The 27,133-nt window shown below is 41.1% G+C and overlaps 1 protein-coding gene across 9 annotated transcripts in view; it reads left to right on the forward strand.

Annotated features, from left to right (window-relative positions):
* The window catches only part of RASAL2 (RAS protein activator like 2), a 210,693-nt gene that overhangs the window by 141,087 nt on the left and 42,473 nt on the right, over positions 1-27,133 (forward strand). For 8 of the 9 annotated variants that reach the window (XM_075182214.1, XM_075182215.1, XM_075182217.1 and 5 more), the window contains one exon: positions 16,149-16,255. In XM_075182214.1, coding sequence (XP_075038315.1) covers positions 16,149-16,255 — 107 coding nt within the window. Of the gene's footprint in view, positions 1-15,096; positions 15,392-16,148; positions 16,256-27,133 lie in introns of those variants that run through there. The other variant, XM_075182218.1, reaches the window with a different exon arrangement.

Below are 27,133 nucleotides of genomic sequence, written 5' to 3' on the forward strand. Positions count from 1 at the left end.
GGAGCATATGACAGCCCTCCTTACCAACACTCCTCCCAAATTTCATAGGACATGGACCCCATGTTACAGACTGCATGGCTTTCCCGTAAAGGGCAACACGTGAACACAGACTCCTGTCCCTCCGCCCTTTTTGTTACACACACCCTCCTTTTTTTTTTTGTACCACTCCCTCTCCTTTTCCCTCTAGTGCTTCTCCTTTCCCCTTATCCTTCACAATTTGTTGGGGAAAACCATCTTTGTTGTGTTCAACCCTCTTGACGAGACGTGTTGAGGAATCAATTTTCTGCCATACTGTGTTATCCATCGGAATTTTTCTGTATTGTTTTTTATTGCACAAAGTGTGAAAATGAAGAAATTTAAAAAAAAATAAATAAAAAGAAACAGGCCCACGTTGACAAATGTATTTACCACCAGTCACTACGAGGATCCTTTTACTTTCTAATTGTTACTATTTATACATAACCTTTCTGCCACCCTTCCCATTATCAGCTTGAACAGCACTCATTTAGACACTACCAGTAGAGTCACAGGTTTCACTAATAAAAGGTATTAGCTAAAGCTCATGCTTACGGTTTTGTTCTTTGAACCACAGAAGGATGTTTCTTTTTTCAGGTGTATTCGACTAGCATTAGAATACCTTATTGTACTTTAATCACTTGATTGGACAATATGGCTAATATATTGGTTACAATCAGATCGTCAGAATGCTCAAAGCATATAGCAAGTCTGATAGTAAGAATGTTTCTGGCTCTGAGTGAGCGTGAAGGAGGCAATGACCTGATTATTAGTGAGGACAGGGCTGTAAAGTGGGAAGCCACAGACTGAGTGGTAGTAAATGGAGGATTGTCCCCAATAGCACAAAGTAGTAATATGAAGCTTCCGTCATCCTAGCAAAGGAAGATTGATGTGTAAAAACTTGCTTTTATAATAAAGTCCATGCATCCGACTTGGTGTGGGTTACTTTATTTTATTTTGTTTGTCACCCACAAACTATAGACTGCTTTCTGCAGGACCAGAACTGTCTTCATGAGCTTTCAGTTGTTGGATCTGCTGAGGCAGCATTGTACCAGCCATCTAATAAGCATTGATCGGTCAATAAGAAATAGTTATTCCATTTACTGCACTCATGCTTTTCTCACAGTGCGGTACAGCCGTAGCCTACAGTACAAAGTACAATACTCCCTAAAACTGTAATACGGAGTTTTCAGTGTGGGTCTTATGCCTCTGATATATACATAGTTACGTGTTAGTACCTTACCTTCATTGCTTCCTGCGGTACGGTGCAAAGCCGGTGCCTTGTCACTCTACAGGCAGTAGCTGTGTACAGAGCTGTCATTGATAACAAGGCTCCCTACTCTGGTTCAACATGGATTTTACATTCTGCCTTCTCTGTACATAATTTGCTTTCTACTACCACAGTCGGAGGCTTGTTAGACAGAGCCACTTGAGTTATTTTTTTTAGTTATTGCCATATTTATAATGTGTGACTACCCCCAAATGCTTTTGATATGTGAAATGTACTATTTTACCTTTGGTGAATGTTAGAACAGCTCTGTTTACATCTTGTGTTTTCTTTTATATAAGTTTGTGCCGTGTATTCAATTGGCAAGAGCTTCACTTTGATATGGGTGATGATGAGGACCTCCAGGAAAAAAGTTTGAGATCTTTTGTGCTATGTTATGGAGACGTCAGCTCTACCTTTCTAATGAATTATGGCCGTATTTACAAATTGTTTGTACAGAAGGTCAACTAGGCCATGTGGATAGAGTAAGAGAAAATTGCTTCAGTCTTCATTTCCCATCTTCATTCCCTTGGAAAACTATTGATTGCAGCCAAACCACATACATTTATTTTTCTCCATTATAATTGTACATCTAGCAGCTCAAATTGTATATTGTGAGTGCTTGTTCTAGGGTGTGTTTGCTACAGAAAGCACTGATTACTGGCAGTGTAGGAGAAATGTGGATGTAATTGCACAGCAACACCAAAATGTTTTAGTAGGGTACAAAGAGTAATGTTATTTCTAAAGGTGCAATCACATCTCTAATGACCCTCAGATCTAGATTTACTAAGAGTGGAAAGACGACATTGTGTAGTATCCCTCAATCTGACAAACCTGCAAGAGACCAGTGGTACTGCATGATGATGACTTTGTTCATCTGATGGATATGTTCTACAATCTGGTTTATAGGAACAATTCATTTTTAAATAAAAGGTTTGTCCACCATGGGACAACCTGCGTCCCTCAGTGTAGTGCCAGTTACAAGGAATATGAGCAGAGAGCTTTTGGCATTAGGGAATAACCAGGATACTCAGGTTTTATAGGCCGTGAGCCATGTACTGAATCTCACACCTGATTGGACAGAAGCCCAGACCATCCCATCGGGTGCCACATTCATTACATATATGCTAAGGAGCAGCTTGAATGTCTAGGTGGGTGGGGTGATCTATTTTTAATAGGTCACCCTTCTTCCTCCACCCAACCAAAGCTGAATGCAATGGTAGTCATGAAAACGATGCCCATGGCGCCGATACTGGATACGCCGACAGAAATACACCAAAACTGTATTCCCGGCACACTGGTAATACTGACAGCTCTAAAGACTGACCGGACACCGTGGCGACGAATGAAGAAGCCGGCAGGTAATGGATGACTTCACTTTCAATCCAAACATTGTTTGCTGTTTTTTTCTGCTATTTTAAGGAGGCACCACCTGTAGATTGTATTAGGCTTTCTAAATAACATTTAATAGGCAGCGCCTCCTTAAAATAGCAGATAAAAACAGGAAACATAATGTGCGGATTGAAAGTGATGTCATCCTTACCTGCCGGCTTCTTCATTCGTCGCCGCGGTTTCCAGTCTTTACAGCTGTCAGTATTACCAGTGTGCCGGAGAATACACCTTCAGTGTATTCCTGTCGGCGTATCCAGTATCGGAGACATGGGCATCGTATAAAGGTACCCCACCCGCTGAATGGTGGCTGCTGTCATATAACATCATTAGTGAGGGGGAAGGAACTGTCGCGATATGTTTACACATGGGGGTACTTAGTTAAAGGACGGGTTGCACAAGGTGTACCAAATCTTTCAGTTTAATTTTTTTTTTTGTAGTTTTTGGGCTCTTATAGCAAATATATAGAATTTAGATGACTGCAGCATATGAATTCTTACGGTGTATGTGTCAGTAGCCATCCACAGTCTCTTGAATCTGTCTATTATGTGTTATTTAGGAACATGCAGTGATCTGGGGATCTCTATTACATGCATTTGATTTGCTCAGTTGGTAATATGGATGATTTTCCAGCTATTTTTTGGCTACCTATATGTGTAGCAAAATAAAAAAATATTTTTTATTGCAGTACTGTGGCAGCCAGAAAAATCTTTCTGGCTGACACGGTCAAAAGACAAAAGTATTATAGGAGTGATACCTTTATCGCCTAACCAGACTTTTTTTTCATATTTGCTAGCCTTCAGAGCACAGAGGCCCCTTCATCTGGCAAGTTTACAAATGAATGACTGAGAAAAGGGCACACCATTTAAGAGATGTTACATCAAGCAATTTCATCTACCTGTATGTCTTATTGTGTAAATACTTTTTTATTTTATTTTATTTATTTTTTTTATTTTGAAGGTTTTCAGAAAACAGCATTTAGTTCTCCAAGGGTTGAATTGACCACACTGCAAACCCTTTAGTTACCTGAAACCTGAAAGACAGGTGGAATATCAGCTCATCGAGAGATTCATTTGTGAATAGGCTGAAAGAAAAACATCACTCCTGTTGAGTCAAGCACTGCCCCATGAGTGTACATTGAAGCATTATAGTTGAAAACCTATAAAAGATGATTTTACGATTCTGTGGAATGGGGGAAACGGAACTCTCTTCCGTGATGTTTAAGCAGAATATGATGCATGCAGACTATATTCCAGCAGGATGACCTGTCTCTGGTTCCCAGGTTATGTCCCCTCTCCTGCTGAGCTGGTAAATGAGATGTGTGCAGTTCTGTGTGACCAGTAAAGCCTTTCTTGTCAATATTCCTCTAACTGCTGCCAAACTTTAATAGGTCCTGATTGACATTCCTGAATGGGGGCAGGGGGATAACATGACAGGTTAATTTAAAGGGACAGTACAACCCTAGAACACAGTTGATGTTTTCGGCATAATTATATTAATTAATACTTAACATGCAACAAGAAATGTTTTATTCAACAATTCTTATTATAGGTGTGGTCATTACATTTATTTATTATACTTTTGATGGGTTTTTTGAGGTATTTATGAAAATGCCACTTTTTATGCAAAGCATAAGCTTTTCATGGGCACATTAGCAAAGGATAGGCTCCAGACCCATCTGCCAAATAGGCCCATCATATCATAACAAGGGAAAGGTCTGGACATTTCGTGTTGAGCTGTCAAATCTGCAATTGGAGTATTTTCTACTTCAATTTCTTTTTGGGACTGTACCCAAAAACTTTTTTTCCAAGTGAAAATAATTTAGGGTGAGAGGTTGGATAGAGGATCATGAGCATCTGGGGTTGGTTTTTACTAATTTAGGGTGTACTCAGTCAAACCTAGGACAGTGTCATCCCCGCCCAGCACTCCTGGTTTGTCGTTAGGACATTTGCAGCAAAGGAAATATGTTCTTTTTCACACTTATTTTATAGCCCTGCTTATATATACTTATATACTTATGTTATATACTTATTTGCTTTCATGAAAAGGAAAATATTTATTCCTTTACTAAGAGAGCAACACTTTCACCAAAATGCTTCATAGAGCCTAGGTAATGATTCTTTTTGCTTGACCGTTATATACTTTAGACCATGTGGTTTATCGCAATCCAGGTCAGTTTTCGGTGTCTTGCATTCTATAGAAATGTCCCCAGTCCAAGTTTTGTTTTGTACAATTATTTGCTGCTGCATTGCAGGGCATTGTGCCAGCCACACATTGTCATCTGCTCTCTGAAGTTAAAGTTCTCATCTGGGGAAAAAAAGGCTGGGCTGTTATAACACAACAGAAATAGGTTGTGAAGTAGGAGCGCTGTGCACAACAAGCAGCGATTTGAGGATTCTGTATTTCCTCCACTAACACTCCCCTGCCTACTATTCCCACAGGGCAGAAGGACCGGAAGCCAAGCTGGGCATCCAACCAGTCCAGTTTTTGCTTCTGATGAGATAGCACTGGAATAGCCCATAATGTCGCTTTTGGCAGTTAACTGCTTATTCCATTATTACAGATCAATGCAGCTGTCACAGGTTAGGTAAGGGGCTGCGAGGGGGGGTGGACGAAAGACTTTGAAAAGGAGGGAGGAAAGGAGCATCCGGTGCTTCCTAATCAGAGATTGATGAACCTGCCTGTGCAGAAAGGGAAGGAGTCTTACAAGGGAGGATGCTCCAGCCCATTACAAGCTGAAAGAGGAGAATTGTGCTGCTGCTGTGGCTTGTAGCACTTGCGAAGAATTGGTTGTTCCAGCGTTTTCAAGCCATCACATCTGATGAATGGGAAAATGAACCAATAATTGCCTTGCGCTCAGAGAAAATATATTTCCATTCTTTTAGCGTTTTGTTGTCTTGTTTGATTCAGCAGGCTCGCCTCGTTTAGAATCCCATTTGCCCCCTGCTGTGCCTTCAATCCTTTCTGCATCAGAGAGCAGTTAAACAAGGCCTAACCCTATTGATCTAGTAGGACTGTACTGGTAACAGCCCCTTTGCATTACAATACTACCCCTGCTGCCCCTGAGCTGAAGAGCCGCCGTGTCTTGCTCTGCCTGAGGTCAGGCTAGAGTGGAAAACAGTGCGCCACGTGGGGAAGTTTTCAGCTAGAAACATGAGCTTCCTCTCACCTGGGGATGGAGAATGGCTGGACAGCAGCACAGAGGAGGAGAGGAGTCTTCTTTCATTTTTGGGTAGGGTCATTGGCTTGAGATACCATTCAAAGTTTTGAAGTTGAGAGCACTTGACTTGTTTTGCATTCATGGTGTTTGTGTTCATTTTCTGCATGCGTGATTTAATCCTTATATTTCGGAGTAGTCAGTTTAGCTGGAAGGGCAGGAATAAAACATTGATTTTTTTGTTTTTGTATTGAAGTACACAGGTGAGCCTGAATGCATGTAATCTGTGCAATGTAAATTGGATGCATATAAACTTTAAAGTCCTCTTTTGGGTGCACAAGGGGTTAACGTGTAGAAGTTGAGCTGAATACCGATCAATATATGATTGCAAGGTACACAAAGCTTTGTGCTTCTAGTGCACGTAGCTGCATTAGTTATTGATAGATTTTGTAACTAATTGTTATGGAATGTACTTCAGAAGCTCCATCTTTAACCCATTGCTGGAGTGTAGCTGTGTTCTTCCACACTTGTTTATCTTTCACTTTCAATACCCATACATTAGATTTTCAGATTATATAGGCCTTTATTTAATTACTATTTTAAAATATAAATCATGTGCACTTTGTTCAATTATTACTGAGTGGTCTGGTTTGCAGAGCACAGTCTAGTTTCATGATATTTGGCCACTGGGTGGCACTTTTATCTGTGTTTAAATTTAAAAAAAATCTGTTAATATTGCAGCTCTCACTCAATTTTGTGAGAAGTAACTTGCATGCAAGTGGGCCTGTCAAGTTCTTATTCTGTCAGCAATAGCCACAATTTTGATGGATAGTTTAGTCGTTTTACATGAAATTGATCAAAGAAGCAGCATGTGTGGGCCCAAAATGATCTCATTGCTTGGAAGAAAACTGTCTGATTGGAATCGATCATCTGTGAATAAAATTGCTGCATAAATATAGTCATTTGTTGATCAGATTCACAGATCAGAACTGCCATTGTAAAATATAAATATATATATATATATATATATATATATATATATATATATATATATATATATATAAAGCCTAGTGGCGTGTGTTAGTCTGTGTGTGGGGGGAAATAAAACCAAGCTGCAGCGCCACCTGCTGGGCGGAGTTATACACTGACCTACTAAATTCTTAGTGTGTGTGGAGAAAAAAACTCAGGGCTAAAATTTGGTATACTAAGATGTTTTTAATTTGTTAATTTAATTTGTTAATTGTTAAGTGTTTATAAAGGTTTTAAAAATATATATATATATTTCTTGAAGGAGAAGTGACAGTTGGGAGTGGTTGGTGGTTGCCGGGGGTGACAGTTGGGAGTGGTTGGTGGTTGCCGGGGGTGACAGTTGGGAGTGGTTGGTGGTTGCCGGGGGTGACAGAGCGAGAGGAGTGTGATACTCAGGACCACTGAGAGAGATCCCTGTGTCTGGATAGACATCTGGATAGATGTGGCAATAAAGATGAAGGATGAGGTGATGGCGAAAAATTATGAGGTGGTGACATGTGGACAAAACCACGTTAAAAAAGGCGCTTACGTCGGGAAGTAACGCTCTTCCCCTGAGGAGTCCTGGGCTAGCCCCAAATGCATGACAAGAAACTTTTTAACACCTTAAGTAGCATGATTTGACTAGAATGCATGAGTATCATGCACGGGTTAACGTGTGTGTGTGTGTGTGTGTGTGTGTATATGTGTATATATATATATATATATATATATATATATATATATATATATATATATATATATATATATATATTATAAATGATCTGTGATGCATTAAAACGCTAGTCAAGTGTCTGTGATTTCCGTATACCTGTTCAATTAAGCAGTAGTATGAAAACAATAGTTCTTCTAAAGACAATATCCTCTTTTTTTAAGTATTGATTTTATTTTTGAATTACTATCGGATATTCATTTTGTGCTGGTGAGAACTTTACAAAGTGAACTAGTTAAATGGATCTCTGCTTATCTATTCACAGAAAGAGAAAAGTAACAGGTTTTAGGGGCTGTCAAGATAGATTTTACAAATGTGAAAAAGAACTTCAAGGTGATAATGTAGTCTTTCGCACAATCATTTTTCTGCCTTAGAACTGACAACATTGTTTCAACACTTACCATTCCGATAAGAGCACCCATTAATATTTTATAAAGGATATTTTATCAGTGCACTCTGTCATATAACCTAAGCATACTATGGCTGTAAGCACGTCATAGATAATGTGTAGTTACTATGCAATTACTATATCCTGAAACATTTCAGTACTTCTGCCTGTGGACAGCAGCTGTGAGCTCTGAGTCTTACTCCAGAAAAGCTAAACGAAAATAGATATATTACACAATGCATGTCTACTGCCTATGCAGAGTCACTTACACTTAGGACTTATTCTGCTTAAACTTTGTGACGACAATATAAACTTTACTATATTCCGGTATTTTTTACACAGTGTCAAGTTTGCTCGCTGTTTATCCAATGTCAGGTTGTACTAGTAACGCAGTAAGCACAGTGTAACTTTACATTTACTGATGTCAGTTTTGAATTGTAGTTTTATTACAATACATGGTGTGAGTTGTAGTTCTGCAACAGTAGGAGTCACTTCTGATTTATGTTCTAGTTCAGCTACATGGGATTGTCCTAGTATGAACATCTGCACAACCTTTAAGTACTGTATTATTAGAAAACACCAACCACATCTTAAAAAATCCACACAGTATGGGTGATACATAGAAATCATTAACAAAATACTTGCGCTGACACCAGATGTATATACATTCCTGCTTACAGTCTGAATGACTGGAGAGTGTGTGACACAAGGTGGGAGGGGACCAATAGAGATTCACTGAAGAGAAGGTGTTGGAAAAGTATAAGAGGGGGACACAGACGTTTCTATGGGGTTGGGGGGAAACATCCCCACATATCAGAAGCAGAGGCAATAGGTTCTACAGAAGGGTACAGAGAATTAGTGTTTTTAAATTGAGTGAAATGACTAGGTTGGGCATAATGTGAATTGTGAAAAAATAAATCCAAAAGTTACAAAGAAAGCAAAAACACACGGGGCCTGAGTCATTAAGGAGAGCAAAGCATAAAAAAGGAGTAACATTTGCACCTGGGCAAAACCATGTTGCATTAGAGGGGGAGGTAAATTTAAAATGTTGGGACAGATTTATATTTGGGGAGGACATGTCCTAGATCAACTTTAAATTTCAGTGTAATAATAAAGCTAGCAAGTATCTGTGCGCTAGATGAAAAAACAGCTATTATTTAACTTATGTGCAAAATAATAAACTAATTTGCACCCCTTAAATTGTAACATGGTTTGTCCCAGAGAACATTTTACTCCTTTTTTGCCTTAATGACTCAGGCCCATAGATAAAGTATTTAATCTGGTATAAAAAAGGTTGTAAATTGCAATCATCCTATTCGGGTGAATCTCTGTGGGTCCTGCTGATCCTCTTCTGTTGAACAGAGATGTTATACTAAGTACTGGCGCCACTACCCCATGAGCTATAGCGTGTAGTGATCTAGGTCTTATAACAAAGGACATTTACTTAATTAAGCAAAGCTGGTGTCACAGATTTGTGTTTAGGAAATTGTACTTTTTACACAATAGTAAAAAAAAAGAAAAGAACCTTAATCTATGTACATATGTACCGATGAAATTGATGCAGTCTTTGTATAGACATAGTATGGCTCGGTCCATGGAGTTCATCCTCCTTCTAGATTCTAATTATGTTGATCCAGATGACGGCATCAAATCAATTTTTAAATTACAGTAAAGAACTCTTTGTATGCTCATGGTAAAATGGTCTTCCTTTCATTCTCAATTGATGACCCCCATTTCCTTGGTTCGAAAAGTGTGTGTTACAGAAACTCTGTGTATTGACCTTGAATAAATTTACACATATTAATTAGGTCAACTCTAAGGTGCCTTTTCTCCAAAGTAAACAAACCTAGCTCTTCTAACCTCTCTCTATTAACATTTCCATTTCTTTTATTAATGAGGTTGCCTGACTCTACCCAGTTGAGATCTCCTATGTCCTTCTGACAGTGAGGTGCTCAAAACTGTGCCCCACAGATGTGTTGTAACTAGTGAGTTATACAATGATAATACAGTGTTTGTATCGTGTGAATTCATCTCATGCTTTATGCATCCCAGGTATATGGGCTCTGGTTTCTATGACAAGTAGGCTAATTAGAAAGACTGCTGAGAAATGACAGGGTTTTTTTTTTGTTTGCTTTTGTTTTTTCACGGCAGGTACTGTTATACTATAATTGATGATTTGCTAAAAAAAAACTTTCAAAATTAGGAAAGGAATGTAATCATTATCACTTAAAGGAATGCATTGCATTAAATAAAATAATACACAGTAGTATACCATTCCTTTAAAGTAAATATATCACAATTATTTTTTCTAATTCAATAGAAACAGTAATGGCAGGAACTATAAACTGTGTAGGTAGTAAGAAGGAATATTTTACTCTTCTCTACAGAAAGAATCAGGAGACTTTCAATGGAAGCACTGGTTGTTTGTAATTAGCTTCTCTCGTATCACTCAGCAGGTGGAGGAGTGAAGTGGTTTAATAGTGGCCACAAGTCTGATCAGGCGTGGGTCTGCGCCATCTCCTGGTCAGGCGCGGGTCTGCGCCGTCTCCTGGTCAGGCGTGGGTCTGCGCCGTCTCCTGGTCAGGCGGGGTCTGCTCCATATGAGAAGGCAGTAAAAAAACAATATTTGTTTAAGGTAAACTGGTGAGTTAAGGAAGGGTCCCTAGACATCATTTTTACAATGGGGGCTCTCTATTTTACCTTCATGTCAGCTTTGTCGATAGGATTAAAAATGCTTACAGCATTTCCTTTATTTTTTCACAAAACAAATTAACAAAACAAATTAGGTAAATCCTAGTTTGATCATTAAAAGACCTCCGCATGTGTTTTGCGTGAATAGCATGCCCATTAAAATACAAAAAATGCCATCTGCATCTGTCAGAATATCGTCCCAGAAACGGAAATATAATTTCCTGCATCTCCTTGGGAAACATAGTTTCTGTTGATCTCTCTATCCTGAGACTTAAATCACAAATAATTATATCTAGTAAACTGTTCTGTGATGTTAGCCTTGAATATTTATTAGGCCCCTCTAGTAATTTAAACATCTAAATTAGGCTCATGAGGTTTGCATTTGCACTTGGTAAGTACATATAAATATGTTTTGTCAGTTACATTTAGAATTTACTTTTGACACATCGGAGACATAAGGTCTTTGCGTTAACGGTGTTGTATCATTTCCCGCATAAAGGAATAGCTTCCACCCAAAACGAGCAACAGTGAAGGCCCTGTTTCTAGTATTTTACAGTGAAACCTTAGATGTGGATGAATAGATAATAAAAAGATTATTCTCTATAGTTCCTCTTTAGGTTGATTGCTGCCCCGTCTTCAAACACAAAAAACGGCTAGGGCTCCCATCTTTTTGCAATGAAAAGCCAGGACATCTATGTAACCTGCAGCTTCATCATGCCACATAACCCACAGACCTCTAGTATCCGACTCTGTCTCTGTTATTTTGGCAGTATCAATAGTCTGAATTTATGGAAATCTAAATTGCATCAATAAAACATATTTTAAGCTCTTAGGTGACAGGCCTGGGAAACTTGGGGCACATAGCAACAAGGGTAGATTCAGAGTGGCTAGAAATCTTATGCATTCATTGTTATCGCACCAGTAAACAAATTTGCCGGACGTGATTTGGTTATTGACCGCATAACACGTGACTCGGTTATTGAGCTTTGCAGATGACTCCACACACCGGCAGATCACAGTCATTGGCAGATCACAGTCATTGGCAGACCAGATTCTTTGCTGGTCTCAATCAACATTTAATCTACAAAGGACAATTTGGTGTCCATCTTGCTGTGTTTATGGGCAGGATAGGCAAATGACAGACTTATTAGTGTTCTCACAAACAGCTCTCTTCTTCACAAAGCAAAAAGTAAGTTAATGGTGAGATCACCATGGTAATGTTATATAATGTTGTTCATTTGCTTTTCTCATGTCCAGTTTAGGAAGATAATGGTCTACGTCCAGTTGTCACAGCTGGTTACAAAAAAGCTTCATGTATTATTTTTTTCTTTACTTGTTAAGTCTGCTCTCTGGTAATGATTACATTCGGTAGATCCACCAGGACTGAAGTGAGGCTTTGAAAATGGACAACGCTTTTACATTGATTTGATCTTCGAGAGAACATAAATATTGTATCTTGACATTTTGAATGACCTTACAGCCTTTACACATTGTCAATATACATTCAAAGTCCTGTAGACCTCCGCAACCCAGAAGGCAAAAATAATTGTTATAATTCCTTCCACTTAGAAAGATGCCAAGTATATCATTATCAAAGAAGAAGGAAAAATTGCAGTTTTAAACTATTGTTGCGGTTTGCCATTTCTGCTACAGACAGCCATTATTATCTTTCATAATCTCATGTTGTCGTACAATGAGGCCATTCCTTCATGTCTGGTGTAATTTGTTTTTGTGTTACTTGTTCGTGTTTTCTCAAGTTACATAATGTTGAACTGACCTTTATAGAATGTTGTGAAGCATAATTTGCTTCAATAGGTCAAATCTTAGAAGCCTTCTGGTACAATACAGCTTTGTGTATGTTTTTAAACCTCATTGTTGATGATAGAAATACAAAATGCCAAAAGAGAAACCATTTTTTATCATCTATTTATCCATCCATCCCCATTGCATTGTTCTAAAATTAGTGGTGAAGCTGCATTTATATTGATGGGATGCTTTTTTTCCAACTGCAGATGATGCTATTAGCTGATGCTGTCTGTGAATCCTTTGCTGGCTGATTAAAAGCTCTCTCTAGAGCGTTGTTCTATCACACAATTGGAAGCAATGCACCACTTCAATTAAAGGACCACAAATGCAATTTGCTTTATATAAGAAATACTAATAGCATTCAGAAATATACATGTAAACATGTCAGGAGCTTATCAGAGCTACAATAGCAGAGAGATGGGTTACATCGTGAAAATCAGTCATTCTGAATGATCAAGATCAAGTCAGATTTCATCAGTCAATCGTCCAATCTGCTGACTAATCCCCTCCATCACACAAAGGTCATTAAACTTGTAGGGGCAACTGTACATGGGTTCAGTCCATCAGCCTTGTGCCTAAATAACCGGATCAGTGCAGCTTCTCCCTCCACGTCCAGTGGTTTGGCACTCAGGCCGTGCAACTGCAATGTGTGTGAGCAGAATAAGCCTATTGAAGGATGCTGCAGGAAACCTTTGAAATGCTGATGATGTAGAACAATGCAGTGTAACCCTGCATGCAGTGCTACATATATTGGTTTCTGTCAAGGTTTGTGAACTTTAATACATCCATTATATTTGTGAATGCTGCTGGGTTCTTTGGGCTAACTATCATTTAGGTTTAGAGACCCTGGAGACTGCAGTTAAACCCATACTTTAAAAGTGAGCCTGTTGCCTATATAGTGCAAGCAGCTGCTTTGTGGGCTGAAGCAGCTTATGAACTGACCATGAACTAGTGACTGAGGTGTGAGGCACAGCGGGACTAGTGAATTGATAGCCTGAAGTTTAGTTTCCCCCACTAAGCAACTGCTTCCACTGTGTGTAGGTGACAGGTACACTTTAATGAGCTGTTACAGCAGATTTACACTTTGTGTTGTAGACACGTTTTTCTTGTGTGTGAGAGTACACATAGTTTAACGATCTGATAGTGATCTAGCTTGCAGTAGACCAAAGTAAAGGAACATACTCCAAATACTCTTACTTGGTGAGATCTGTGTGTGTTTTGTGGCTCGTAATGAGTGCAAGGGTTAAACACTACTATTGCCCCTTCTAACCCTGCATACTGTACATTTTACTGCAGCTGTTTTATTAGAGCTCATTTTCATGTTTATCATTTGCCACTCTGCCCCCGGACTAAGTGCTGATGACAAGCCATGAAATAGAAGCCATTGAGCAGAGGAGGGCTGCATTGATTTTGCAGCAGGTGATAATGCAATAGTAGTGTGTAGCATGCTGGGGGTGAAGGATGAAAGAGACATCTAATTCTGGAAGAGCAGAAACGGTATAGATTCCAAACCTGGCTCGACAGAACCAAAGCCTCTCTCAAGCAAAGCTGCAACTTTGCCCATTTTCTCTGTCGCTCTAGCTCGGAGGGGGTGAGAGTGTCTTACTTCAGCAGGCAAGCGGCTGGAAGACAAAATGCAGCAATGACACAGGGTGATTCTTGTGAATTTAAATAACTAAAAATGTCCTGTGATAAGAATGAAGAAGGAAAAGTCCAAGTGCCAAGCTTCAAACGTTGGAGTCTGTGCTGTACCTTCACGTTAACAAGCAGCCCTTTCTCTGCCTGCTGCATAAACTGTAATTTTGCAGAGGAGGCAATTATCGTGGAATATTAAAGGGGAAGGGGGAGCAGGACTGTTGTAGTTTTAGCCAGGACACCGTTCTTACTTGGTTTAGATGAAATCTTTGTTTTCTTCTCTCCCTTCCTTCTTGTACTGAAAACTGTTTTACTTTAATATCTGTGTAGAATCTTGTCTTTCCTGCTGCTCGGAGTCTACTACAGAATTGTCTGAACGTCTTATCCAGTGTCTTGTCATCTTGGGTATCGAGTTTACGAACAAAAAAGTGGTAATCAGAGTAGACTATTTTCTTTGTTATGTCGTTTAGAAAAGTTGGGAATCTCAGGTGGATAATCAACAGTAGTTTTGCAGTACAATGTTCACTTTGGGAATTGTGGTGGTGCTTTTTTGTTTTATTTTGTTTTGTTGTTTATTTTGTTATGTTGCGTAGTGTTTATCCTTCTACACTTATCATTAGCTTCTTTTGGACTCCAAACCACAAACTTAAAGTATGAGATTTTGTGTCTTTATTTGTACCCTCTAAACATTCTTGTCTGTGTTGTTTGCAAGCTATTGGTTGCACCTCACGTGTTTCATTTACATCCTTTGAGAATGTGTCTTTACCTTTGTACCCGATAATTTGCCCTTTCGGAGAGAGCAGTTCTAGACTGGCAAAGACTGGCAGTACTTTTCTGTAAGTGCATATTGTTTGCGCAGATTGGGGAGCATTGATGACACTTTCTCCCAGTAAACGCCAGAGTACTTCAGCATCTGTAAATAGCTTCATATCTAATGAGGATGTGCAGTTGAAGCAATTGATTGAATAGCTGCAGTCGTGTGTGTGTATCTCCTTGCTCTCTCTGCACACTGGCAGGGGAGGGGGAGAGCAGAAGGATCAGATCCAGCTTCTTTCTGATTTGGAAGTAGCACGGATCCCTTGGGCCAAGAGGCCAGAATTGTTCGTCTTAGCTGCGCCAGCTTCCCGAGAACAGTGGAATATGCCAGGCTGCACAGGCTCTGCGATTGCTCCCGTCATTTCCCAGGGCCAGTGGAAAGCTGCATAACCTGCAAATCTGGATCCATGTGTGGGGTTCTTTGTTGCGTCTCAGAAGTTGGATTCAGCCCAGCCTTTGAAGTGGAAATGGGTAGCACTTGCGATAAAGGTACACACAAGGAATGTGGGGGATTTAAAGTTGCATTTTGGTTTTCAAAGCGCATGTGCAGTTTGCTCAGGCTGTCCAGTTACCCTTTAAATCTCCAGATAGCCTGTTAACAGAGAGAGCATACATATGGCAGAGGCTTTTAAATGTACAGTATCTACTTTTCCAAACGTGATTACTGACAGATCTATTGCTTTACACCTAACCTGTTCTATTTCTTTTCTTTTAAATTTTATATATTATGTATAGTTTATCTGTTACAATCAATAAATAGTAATAACTGTTTATCCAAAGGTTTTTTCTCCTGTGAAATCCGCTTTTGTGGCACAATTTTTCCTTATACTTCTATTTAATTGGGTAAAGTTAAGGTAGAGTTGAATATATTTTCTTTCCTTCCATTATACTTTTACCAATTCAAACCTTGTGTGTGACTCACGAGTTTCGCTGAAGTGTTTATCTTGTAACAACTCCGTCTCCTCAGTGGAATTCACCTGTTCAACGTGCTCTGCTGTATTATAATCCGCTCCCACAGACCTATGTTTAGAATGTGTTTGTTTCAGTGTCTGTAAAGTTCTGCCTGTTATTTCGTCTTTGGAGAGGAATCCAACTGTGAAATCTAAAGACCAATTATCTTCCAAACAAAAAGATGCTTGTTGTTATTGTTCGAGAAGCCGTCGTTCTTGTTCGGGCTACAGAATGGATTTTTATTGCCGACCTTTCTGTTCTCATGTCCTGACGTTCTTCTTTGTCCCCTCTGCAGAAGTGCCAGCTGAGAGGTCACCACGAAGGAGAAGTATCTCAGGGACCAGTACATCGGACAAGCCCAACTCCATGGATCCTGCCAACACCTCCCCTTTTAAAGTCTCTGTAAGTTTTATCTAATGATTTGTATATACGGGACCAGCAGACACATACAGAGTGTCTGCATATATAAGACGCTGCTGCAGTAACCCCGAGCTTGCCATAAGAAAACAGTCTTGTCAATATCATATTCAATATCTGTGTTTGTATGTGCATATATCTATATTTATATTTATACAAACACAAAAACACACACGACACTGCTGGACAGACTTACAAAACTTTTACAATGTAGTTTGGGCATTAACAGGAGAGTGTTGTATGGTTTCTGCATGTAAAACCCTGCTGTCTTCTGCAGGGAGGTGAAGGGTTAAGCTGGCTTGCATAATTAGCACAGTTCAGCAGTTGTATTGAGGGAACAGGATGTCGGGTCTCTGTGCGAGTAATAACCATCAGTGCCCAATCTGATTAAGAATCACTACAGCATTATGATTGTACACTAGGTGCAGTTTGAATGCTCCTGGTAGTGTTAATACTGATGCAGCAAGGACCTGCTATTGTCTAGCAGAGAATGTAATTGGATGTGAGGGAATGCCGTCTGCTGCTAGATCCTCTGGTCTGGGTAAGTGTAACAAAAGCCAACACAGTCAGCAGAAGTGAAGGTCAAGAAAACCTGCTGAGATGTTCCAGCTGCTGGTGTTCCTATCTTTCACATACAGATTTCACCCTCTGAGTTCCGAGCGGTACCAGGCAGGAAGCTCACTATATGACTGTATACTTGTAAGCAGGCTATATTATGCAGTGTACAAGCACATATGAATGCAGGGCCTGTATTATACTTAAACCTTTCATATAAGCACATTTGCTTGCTTGTCTTTACAAAAATTGCTTTGCCACCTTCCCTGGTATAAGGCAACACATCAGGGACCACAAGGGCAGCCCTCTAACCGTCAACAGGCCCGCACATTACCCTTAACCTCAGTAATAAGTTTAAACAGTGCATTTAATCAAACAGAGAGGCACCTATCTGTAATAACATATCAGCAGAGATGTTAAATAAGTGTTACAAGCTATAACAATCTGACAAAAAACCAGCTGCGTCCGCAGGTGAAGGCTCATGGGACACCTGTTGACCACCCCTGGTTTAATGTCTAGCATACTAACACAGGAGAGAGGATGCTAGACACTGACCAACTAGCGTGGCCGTAAAAGATGGGATTTACCCTTTTTTAAACTGCTAGTGGAGGGACCCATGTCTTGTGTATTGCCAGGATACAAAGTAATCTTAACTTGCCACTGCTCAGCTAAAAGTGATGTATTAGCTAGAAATGTATGCAGTTTATAAGTATATTATAGTATGATGCCTCTTAAAATAAAATTAGGTGTTCATCATGACGTATGGGGTACCAGTTTCCTACACACAAAGTAGAGGAGGCAGCTATTGTGTGCCTGAACCAGTACCCCAGTGATGTCACCTCTTCCTTGTGAATTGATTGGCTGCATTCTTGAGCCAACAAAATGGCTACCTCTACTGTAGGTCATTTAGGAAGCTCAAAAGGCAGCTTTGGACTTTGCATGGTCATTCCTACTTGTACACATTTAATGAGACCCTTTAATGTTGCTTTTCACAGAAAAGTGCATTGGCAGATGCGCTCCCTGTAATGTAATAAAATGCTTCAAGCACAGAAATGCCACCTGTAATAAAAGGACAGGTATCCCTAAGACTAGTAGTTTAAAGTTTGTATAAATTAATGTGCGTTTTGAGGGGGAACTTTTCTTTTTACGACAATTGTACAGTGGACAGGGGTTTTGGGTATGCCAATCCAGGAGTCAAAATTTTGTTCAGTACCCCGGCCATCAAGGTTCTTGTCAGCATGGGGGGTGGGGAGCTGTATTTTGTATTTATCCTTTTTTTTTTTTTTTTTATTCATTTATTGTAAACAGTATTAACTCTATGGAACCAGGGATAGCGCAAATGGGTGACACTAAAGATTGTGCCGCCTCATTGCATATGGAGGCTCACTTTTACCTATCGATGGAGGCTCACTTTTACCTATCGGTGGAGGCTCTGAAGTGTGGAGGGGAGGATGTACCTTGATGTGCTTTTTGCATTGAGGGGTACAGATCCAAAGCCATGGTGTTTTGTGGTGCTTCCTAAATTTTCTCCATAGAGTGTAGGGGATGAACTGCTTTTATATGCAATACATATAGATTAAATGAATACACCTTATATACTATGTTTCATGTCTAAAACATCAATCATCATCAACATTTATATAGCGCCAGAAAATTCTGTAGCGCTTTACAATTGGGAACAAATATTAATAAAGCAATAATGGGTAATACATACAGACAGAGTGCAAAGGTAAAAGTATCGAGTGGGCTGTGTGATCAGTCACACAGCAATGTTGGTCAGAGGGTTGTTTTATGTTAGCTGTATAGAGGGTGGTAATAGACTAACCTAGGGAGATTTAACAATATCTGTGTATATATTCAGACATAATCTCAGAATCCGTGCATTTAGATCTTGGTATTTATCTGCACTGCTCTAAGGGTATGATTAAATCCTGCTTGGGGATATGACTTGCTAAATCTTTGCCAATTGGGCTTGGCATATGCTTACATTACAGTTTTAATTGCTTCCCAGGGATCCTACAGCCAGTTTGAATGACAAGTAGTTGCTGCAAAATGAAAGCTGGCTGGATTGTCACATTAGTGTGGCTGACCAAAGAGCTTAGTTAATCATGTGACTCCGGGAGAGGCTAGCAGCTCAATTCCATGGACTTAAGGCCATATCTTGTGGAGTTTGGTCCATATGCATTAGGACATATCAGTTAGAATGCTAAATAAGGCATCTGCATCATGGAAAAATATTAGTTAAATGCATGATAAAGAAGCTATATTACACTGCTCTAGTCTGTTTTTCATGTCCTGTTGGAGTGCCCAAATATCCCTGAAAACTGTTTTCACTGGTGCATGGGTTTCTTAATACAGATATGTAGTGATGGCATGCAATCTGGTGTAGACCATTTAAATAAGATACCTTTGATACATTAAAATGTTTACCCTAAATACTGTCAGTAATGTTAGGAGATGGGATCATTTATTACATTATTTTTCTTGAAGCTATAGTGCTTGATAATTTAAGAAAAATAGTAGGTTAATCGCTTGCTATTAATTTGATTTTAGACACTCTCAGGCCTGTGTGTGTATATTAGGGAATTTAGACTGTAAGCTCCAATGGGGCAGGGACTGATGTGAGTGAGTTCTCTGTAAAGTGCTGCGGAATTATGTGTGTATGAACCTGAATTCTACGAAGTCCGGTTCTTTAGGTCTCATCCTATACCTTTAATGGGACACATTTTGTGCCTTTGTGTGGTAAGTAAGCGGATTTCTAGATGCACTCAGAGGAATGTAATAAAAAGCTTCATCCACACAAAAGTGACACCTGTAATTATTGTCGCCTCACTCTTGATTAATTTAAGCCATACATTTACCTTAACTGTGCAGTATTTAGGAAAGAAGGGTGTTGGTATAGCAGTAGGATTTCAGATTTTCATGGGATGATTACGCTGTTGCACAGTGTGTCTCACCGCACACCTAGATGCCTTTATTGTTTGTGGAGTTGTCTGTAAGAAAACTGAGACTAGGCATGTACTATGATGTGTGCATGGTGTATCATTTAAGCACACCAATGCAAACCCGAAAGGTGTTGTGGTATATACACCCTGTGTACTTTGTAAATTACCCCAAAGTGGTTTCTGCATCCTGTCCCATTTTTTTTTTTTTCTTTTTTCAGACATCCTGATTATCCAGCCACTAAAGGCTTGAGGCGTAACAAAAGTGGGTGGGGTTTGACTATAACCTTACCCATTATAGGTGGGATTTGGCAGGAACAGGGTCGGCCTTATTTTGTCAAAATTTCTTGATTCTAAGGGTCATATTCAGTCAGCAGCGTGGTAATGTGATGTGTCTCTGGAACAGTCCAAGGCGATCTCTGGCCGCACCTTGAGGTTAATGGAATCTGCCCCTAAATGTTGAGAGACCTGATAAAGTGACGTACTTTTATCTACAGTATAGAAGGATAGTGGGTGGGGATTTTCCGAAAATTCAACAAATACACTAGTACTGCTCAAATGGGCTTTTTTAACTAGAATACCCTTAAAGCTTTTCTGTACAGTGTATTTCTGTAAAGCTACATTGGACAGATCATATGATCTCCGGTTTCCTCCCACACTCCAAAAAACATACTGGTAGGTTAATTGGCTGCTAACAAATTGACGTGTGTGTGTGTGTGTGTGTGTGTGTGTGTTAGGGATTTTAGACTGTAAGTTCCAATGGGGCAGGAACTGATGTGAATGAGTTCTCTCTACAGCGCTGCGGAATTAGTGGTGCTATATAAATAAATGATGATGATGGAGAGCTTTCAGCAGTGTGCCTTTTATGTACTGTGGATGAAAGATGATAAAATTATTAGCGGTGCTTCCCCAAGAGAAAGACGGAGATGTTCACTCTATTTTACTTCCATGTTGAAAAAAATAATAAGGTCAACGTGCATTAATATTATCAATATGATATTAAACTTCTCTTTTGTGGGATTAATTCTGGAATGGAATGTTGCACTAATGGGACATGAGTGGGCCTGTAGCCTCAAAATCATGATGGACTTATTGTGATGACCTCTGTGCTCTTTTCTTAAGTGCTGGATATATGAAAAAAAAATTCCTGCATTAGCTCTAGTTTTCCTGGGAGAGGGACAGATATAAAGTGCATACTCTATCTCTCGACCTCTAGCCTCTCGCTCCACTTCTCACTGGTGTAGTACCCTGAGCAGGAGCAGGGGGCAGCAGTGGCCACAATTAGCATGCTGTCCGGCTGCTTACCTTACCAACAGCCTAATTAGCATGGTAATACGTGAGACTCTCTTAGAGAAATGGAAAGGGGTGGGGTTTGTTTGGCTCCAAGTTTTGAATAGTCTTCACTTAACAGAACAGAGGTACAAATGGATAACTTGACTAGAAATGATGGGAAAACTTTTTCTGTAGCCTTGTGTTGTCTAAAGTGATGTTGTCCTTCACCAGGAGCTGGAGAGAGGCACAGGTTGCCTTCCTCTGCCCCACAGCTGACATTGCTTTTCTTGGCAGGAGTGTTTCCATCTCTCTCGCCTGGTTTCACATTACTTCTATTAAATTATAGTCTGTGATTCCCAGCTCTGCATTAATATGATGAAATTATTCTGCACCAGCCTTTCATGCATTAAGATTCTAACCCCCTTAGCCGCCTTCCCGCCATTTTGAATCAATATCCCTTTAATATAATAAGCTGCTGTTTTGAATTTCTCCTGTTCTGGGATATCCCCATTTTGTGCTAATGCAGTAACAAATTGCCTTTACCATCAAACTCTGTTGGGTAAATCTTCCAGTAATTTCCTGACTTATGACAGTTTCTTATTTCTGGATCTTTTGGAATAACTACTGTTAGTGTTAAATGATTATTCTTGTAACATATAACTTTTAGTTTACTTTCAATAGTGTTAAAAGTTAGTGGTCACTGATCAATGTGGCCTCCACTCCCGGGAGAGTAGTGCACCTATCCGTATCCTGCCTACTTCCATAGTGAAATGAGGGGTGGAGCTTGGTGATTGTGGCCTCCACTCCCGGGAGAGTAGTGCACCTATCCGTATCCTGCTTACTTCCATAGTGAAATGAGGGGTGGGGCTTAGTGATTGTGGCCTCCACTCCCGGGAGAGTAGTGCACCTATCCGTATCCTGCCTACTTCCATAGTGAAATGAGGGGTGGAGCTTAGTGATTGTGGCCTCCACTCCCGGGAGAGTAGTGCACCTATCCGTATCCTGCCTACTTCCATAGTGAAATGAGGGGGGTGGAGCTTAGTGATTGTGGCCTCCACTCCCAGGAGAGTAGTGCACCTATCCGCATCCTGCCTACTTCCCTGGTGAAATGAGGGGTGGAGCTTAGTGATTGTGGCCTCCACTCCCAGGAGAGTAGTGCACCTATCCGCATCCTGCCTACTTCCCTGGTGAAATGAGGGGTGGAGCTTAGTGGCGCGATTCAAATCACATCATCCCGACCCTGCCCCTTGCTGTACAGTATTGTGCAGCAAGGGTGGGGTCACAGTGCCGTGACTTGTTCCGCCAGTGCTGTTCCTGTGGAGCCAGGATGACAACAGAGATCAGTGGGGAGGGGGATACTGCAGCGGGACAGGCCCCAATAAATAAAGATGGTAGAGCAGCAAAGTTCCAGCAATAGATTCTTTAGTGTCAGTTGCATTGTAAACGGGAACAGACTTGCTCAGGGAGCGTAATTTTTTGGGAAAATTGGGAACTATTCAAATAAATGGTGATGATGATAACTGCCAAAATTGATTTGCCCATTGCTGTCTACCTGGGGCTAGAATGAAAAATGAATTACTGACTCTGTCTTTAAGAAATAGGTCAGTAGTTTAGGATAATTTCCTATTTCTGCATCTCCCATGACTATAATCAGACACATTTATATAATCATGTGCACAGGATAACTGTGTAAAGTAAGTTAAAAATATTTTTGTCACAATTGTTTACTTACCTTTTGTAAACATTGTCACATTGATAAGCTGTGATCCTTTACCCCAAAGCTGCAACCTTTCATCATACTGAATTACTGGGACACCGGAAATGCATTATTAGTTAAACTGCATTATAAGAACTTCTTTTAGGGGCACCTGTTGGTCAGTATTCAGCAAGTTTTATGGCAGTAAATATATCAATGCATTTTATATGTACATAGCATATGATATGGCTAAAGTTGTTACCCTGAAATTAGTGAAGCAGCTTCAGCTTTGTTGCAATTCTAGGTAGTTTTCCTGCTATTTCCTTATAGATTGCTACTGGGACAGATGTTAAAGTTGAGTTGAATTAATACATGGTGATATTTACATTCTGTAATCCGTCTGTCCTTATGTACCTGCCCCTGACTGCCTGCAAATAAAAACACTTTCAGTCTGAGTCTGTACACATTTCCCTGATCACACCCTTACTGTACATTGTCTGTTAGACCACCCCTTCCCTCCCCTGTCACGTCCCTTCAGACGTCGGGAGTCATAGGTCACAGTTGCGTGCTTTCACTTTTTGAGCGTACACAGTGCAGAAAAAGCCAGGATACACTACAGACTAATATCAGCCTCTGAATCAGGCCCATGATGTTTAGATATGAGTGTTGCCCCGTTTACGGGCAGCATGGTGGCTTAGAGATTAGCACTTCTGCCTTACAGCACTGAGGTCATGAGTTCAATTCCCAACCATGGCCTTATCTGTGAAGAGTTTGTATGTTCTCCCCGTGTTTGCATGGGCTTCCTCCGGGTGCTCCGATTTCCTCCCACTCTCCAAATACATACTAGTAGGTTAATTGGCTGCTAACAAATTGACCCTGGTATGTCTGTCTGTCTGTGTGTGTATGTTAGGGAATTTAGACTGTAAGCTCCAATGGGGCAGGGACTGATGTGAGTGAGTTCTCTGTACAGCGCTGTGGAAATAGTGGCACTATATAAATAAATGGTGATGATGATTTAACATACCTGTACAGTTTTCCTATTATTGAACAACTATAGTTAGGATAACATACATATTCTTTTTATGTAACTCTTCAAATTATGGAATTATGCAGCCTCTGTTGTATCGCTGGTTTTGGCACTTTAAGCCCAATGAAAGATTACGTTTATTAGACATTAGCCATATTATATACATATGGCTTAGTTACACTGGAGTGGAGAGTAATGCAGGTTCCTTTGTGGCTTGAAACATTATCCCTCCAGACCTCTCTTGCCCTCAATCTAAACCTGAATGTTACCTGTTGCTTACACAGTGGAGCAGCCATTTTGTGCTCTGATCAATGGTCATATTCCATTCTGTAGAGACCAGTGACATTGAGAAGCACTCTGTCACGTACAACATGCTGTGAACTTCCAAGTCGCATTGATAATATTTTTTACGTTTATTATAACTATATTGGTTTCATCACAAAACCTAATTTAATTAAAGGATCTAAAATCACTATACATCAATTAATAATAAACATAATTATAGTGAGTCTCCCAGAGTCTGACATTGCTCAGCTGTGCTGAAGCCATTACATTAATTGTTAGGGGTTGCTCAAGTACTAATTAGCTAATAGTGAAATTGTTCTGTATTGGTCTTTGAGTTCTGAAAAGACTGCAATTTAGATATATGTGATCCTTTCTTTTTGTCATTATTCTAACCTGTAGATATGGGATAAGTTACCCCTACTGTAATTTAGCAAGCAAGAGCGCTTTTATACAGGTCACGGGCCTTTGAGGTGAATTCCTAATATCTGTCATTATATACAGTGTATGTATAAGCTTCAGTCATACATCTCCAGAACTCACAAATTCTGCGTATGAACCACCCATATTTGCACAATAAATGTGCTGCATATCTTTATTATGATGGCTGAACACAATGACATATTTGTTTATGGGAACATCAGTTGAGCATTCTTTCACAGAATGCCTGAAGCATGTGAAAGGTTTATCTCTATATTATGACCATTGTCTAATTATGGTAGTAGCCTTTAGAAGAACAATGGCAGGTCTTTTTATTTATTTTTTTATTCAGAGAGACTTTGTCCAGATGATTTTTGTGGGTGACTACTAACTTGACAGCAATTGTAACAATTGTAAATTACATTCAGATGTTTGGCTGACTTGTTAACAGTGGTTCAAGAAGAAATGACATTCCCTTTAAGTTGCATTGAGGCTTCTGATTGGTTCTCCTCTCTTTAGTTGGTAGTACACCTGTATCTTACGTTCAGTGGAAGAGACTTGCCAGTATCTGGCACTGGTGCCTCCTTAGGATTGGAGAGGCAGAACAGGGGAGGTAAGCGACGTGCCAGTGCAGGCAGAGTATAGTAAGGGGTGTTGGCACAAATGCAGCTCACGTAGCCCTACATAAACATGCATATACACCTATTACAAGTCATATATTTTGCACCTGCTAGAGGGCAGGTATAAATACTCACTGATGACGATGACTTGGCGTCTGTGTACGGCTCTACATATGGGTGCAAATACACTATTTTTGCTTGCACAGTTTTATAGCGTCATTTACGACCATTTTGCTAACAAGTCTGAAACTGAGCCAAGGTGTCTTCGGATGTCATTGGTTCCCAGTGAATTGAGAGGCTGCATTCTCATGACAATTGGTTCAAACTACAAAATACCAGCGTCCACAGTGTACAAGTGGCCAGTCCACTTCAAGGGGCTAAAATGTAATCCAGTTTAGTTGTGTAGAATATTTCAATAAGGATTTTTGAAGTGGTAATTGAAACAGTAGTTTATTTATTTATAAAGTGGATTGTTTAAAAAAAAAAAAAAGCTTTTTAGTAAAGTTCAATAAAACATGATGTACTTGCAGTAGGATTTAATTTCAATCTATGCAACTAGTTTGAAAAAGTATCAGCGTTTATCAAATGACAGCACTTCTGTGTCACTTATTGTATAAAAGGGCAAACAAATAGCTGTAAATGTCTATATTGCCATTGTATCGCATGCACAACTGTTCACTGCAGCACAGAGAAGTCAGAAGTGCGTCCTTAAAATGTTGTCGCGGTTCATCATATTAGTGAAACAATTAAATAGTTGTAATTTGGTCTATTCAGCAATGGTATAAGAAATATGACTTGAAAAAGAATTTCTTTATGTTTTGTAGAAATTGTAGTGAAATGCCAGGTACTGTTTACAACTGGGTAACATTGTGATGCCCTTGCAGCATTATTTATTGTGGCCCTGGGAGTCTTCACCTGTGCCCCCCCCTGCTCCTTCACCTGTGCCCCCCCCCTGCTCCTTCACCTGTGCCCCCCCCCTGCTCCTTCACCTGTGCCCCACCCCTGCTCCTTCACCTGTGCCCCCCCCCTGCTCCTTCACCTGTGCCCCCCCGCTCCTTCACCTGTGCCCCCCCCCTGCTCCTTCACCTGTGCCCCCCCCCCTGCTCCTTCACCTGTGCCCCCCCCTGCTCCTTCACCTGTGCCCCCCCTGCTCCTTCACCTGTGCCCCCCCTGCTCCTTCACCTGTGCCCCCCCTGCTCCCTCACCTGTGCCCCCCCCCTGCTCCTTCACCTGTGCCCCCCCCTGCTCCTTCACCTGTGCCCCCCCCTGCTCCTTCACCTGTGCCCCCCCCTGCTCCTTCACCTGTGCCCCCCCCTGCTCCTTCACCTGTGCCCCCCCCCTGCTCCTTCACCTGTGCCCCCCCCTGCTCCTTCACCTGTGCCCCCCCCCCTGCTCCTTCACCTGTGCCCCCCCCTGCTCCTTCACCTGTGCCCCCCCCTGCTCCTTCACCTGTGCCCCCCCCTGCTCCTTCACCTGTGCCCCCCCCTGCTCCTTCACCTGTGCCCCCCCCTGCTCCTTCATCTGTGCCCCCCCCTGCTCCTTCATCTGTGCCCCCCCCTGCTCCTTCACCTGTGCCCCCCCCTGCTCCTTCACCTGTGCCCCCCCTGCTCCTTCACCTGTGGCCCCCCCTGCTCCTTCACCTGTGGCTCCCCTGCTCCTTCACCTGTGGCTCCCCTGCTCCTTCACCTGTGGCTCCCTGCTCCTTCACCTGTGGCTCCCCTGCTCCTTCACCTGTGGCTCCCCTGCTCCTTCACCTGTGGCTCCCCTGCTCCTTCACCTGTGGCTCCCCTGCTCCTTCACCTGTGGCTCCCCTGCTCTGTCACCTGTGACCCCCCCTGCTCCGTCACCTGTGACCCCCCCCCTGCTCCGTCACCTGTGACCCCCCCCTGCTCCTTCACCTGTGGCCCCCCCCTGCTCCTTCACCTGTGCCCCCCCCTGCTCCTTCACCTGTGCCCCCCCCCTGCTCCTTCACCTGTGCCCCCCCCCTGCTCCTTCACCTGTGCCCCCCCCCTGCTCCTTCACCTGTGCCCCCCCCTGCTCCTTCACCTG

This window comes from Mixophyes fleayi, chromosome 8, assembly GCF_038048845.1.
Source record: "Mixophyes fleayi isolate aMixFle1 chromosome 8, aMixFle1.hap1, whole genome shotgun sequence".
NCBI lineage: Eukaryota > Metazoa > Chordata > Amphibia > Anura > Limnodynastidae > Mixophyes > Mixophyes fleayi.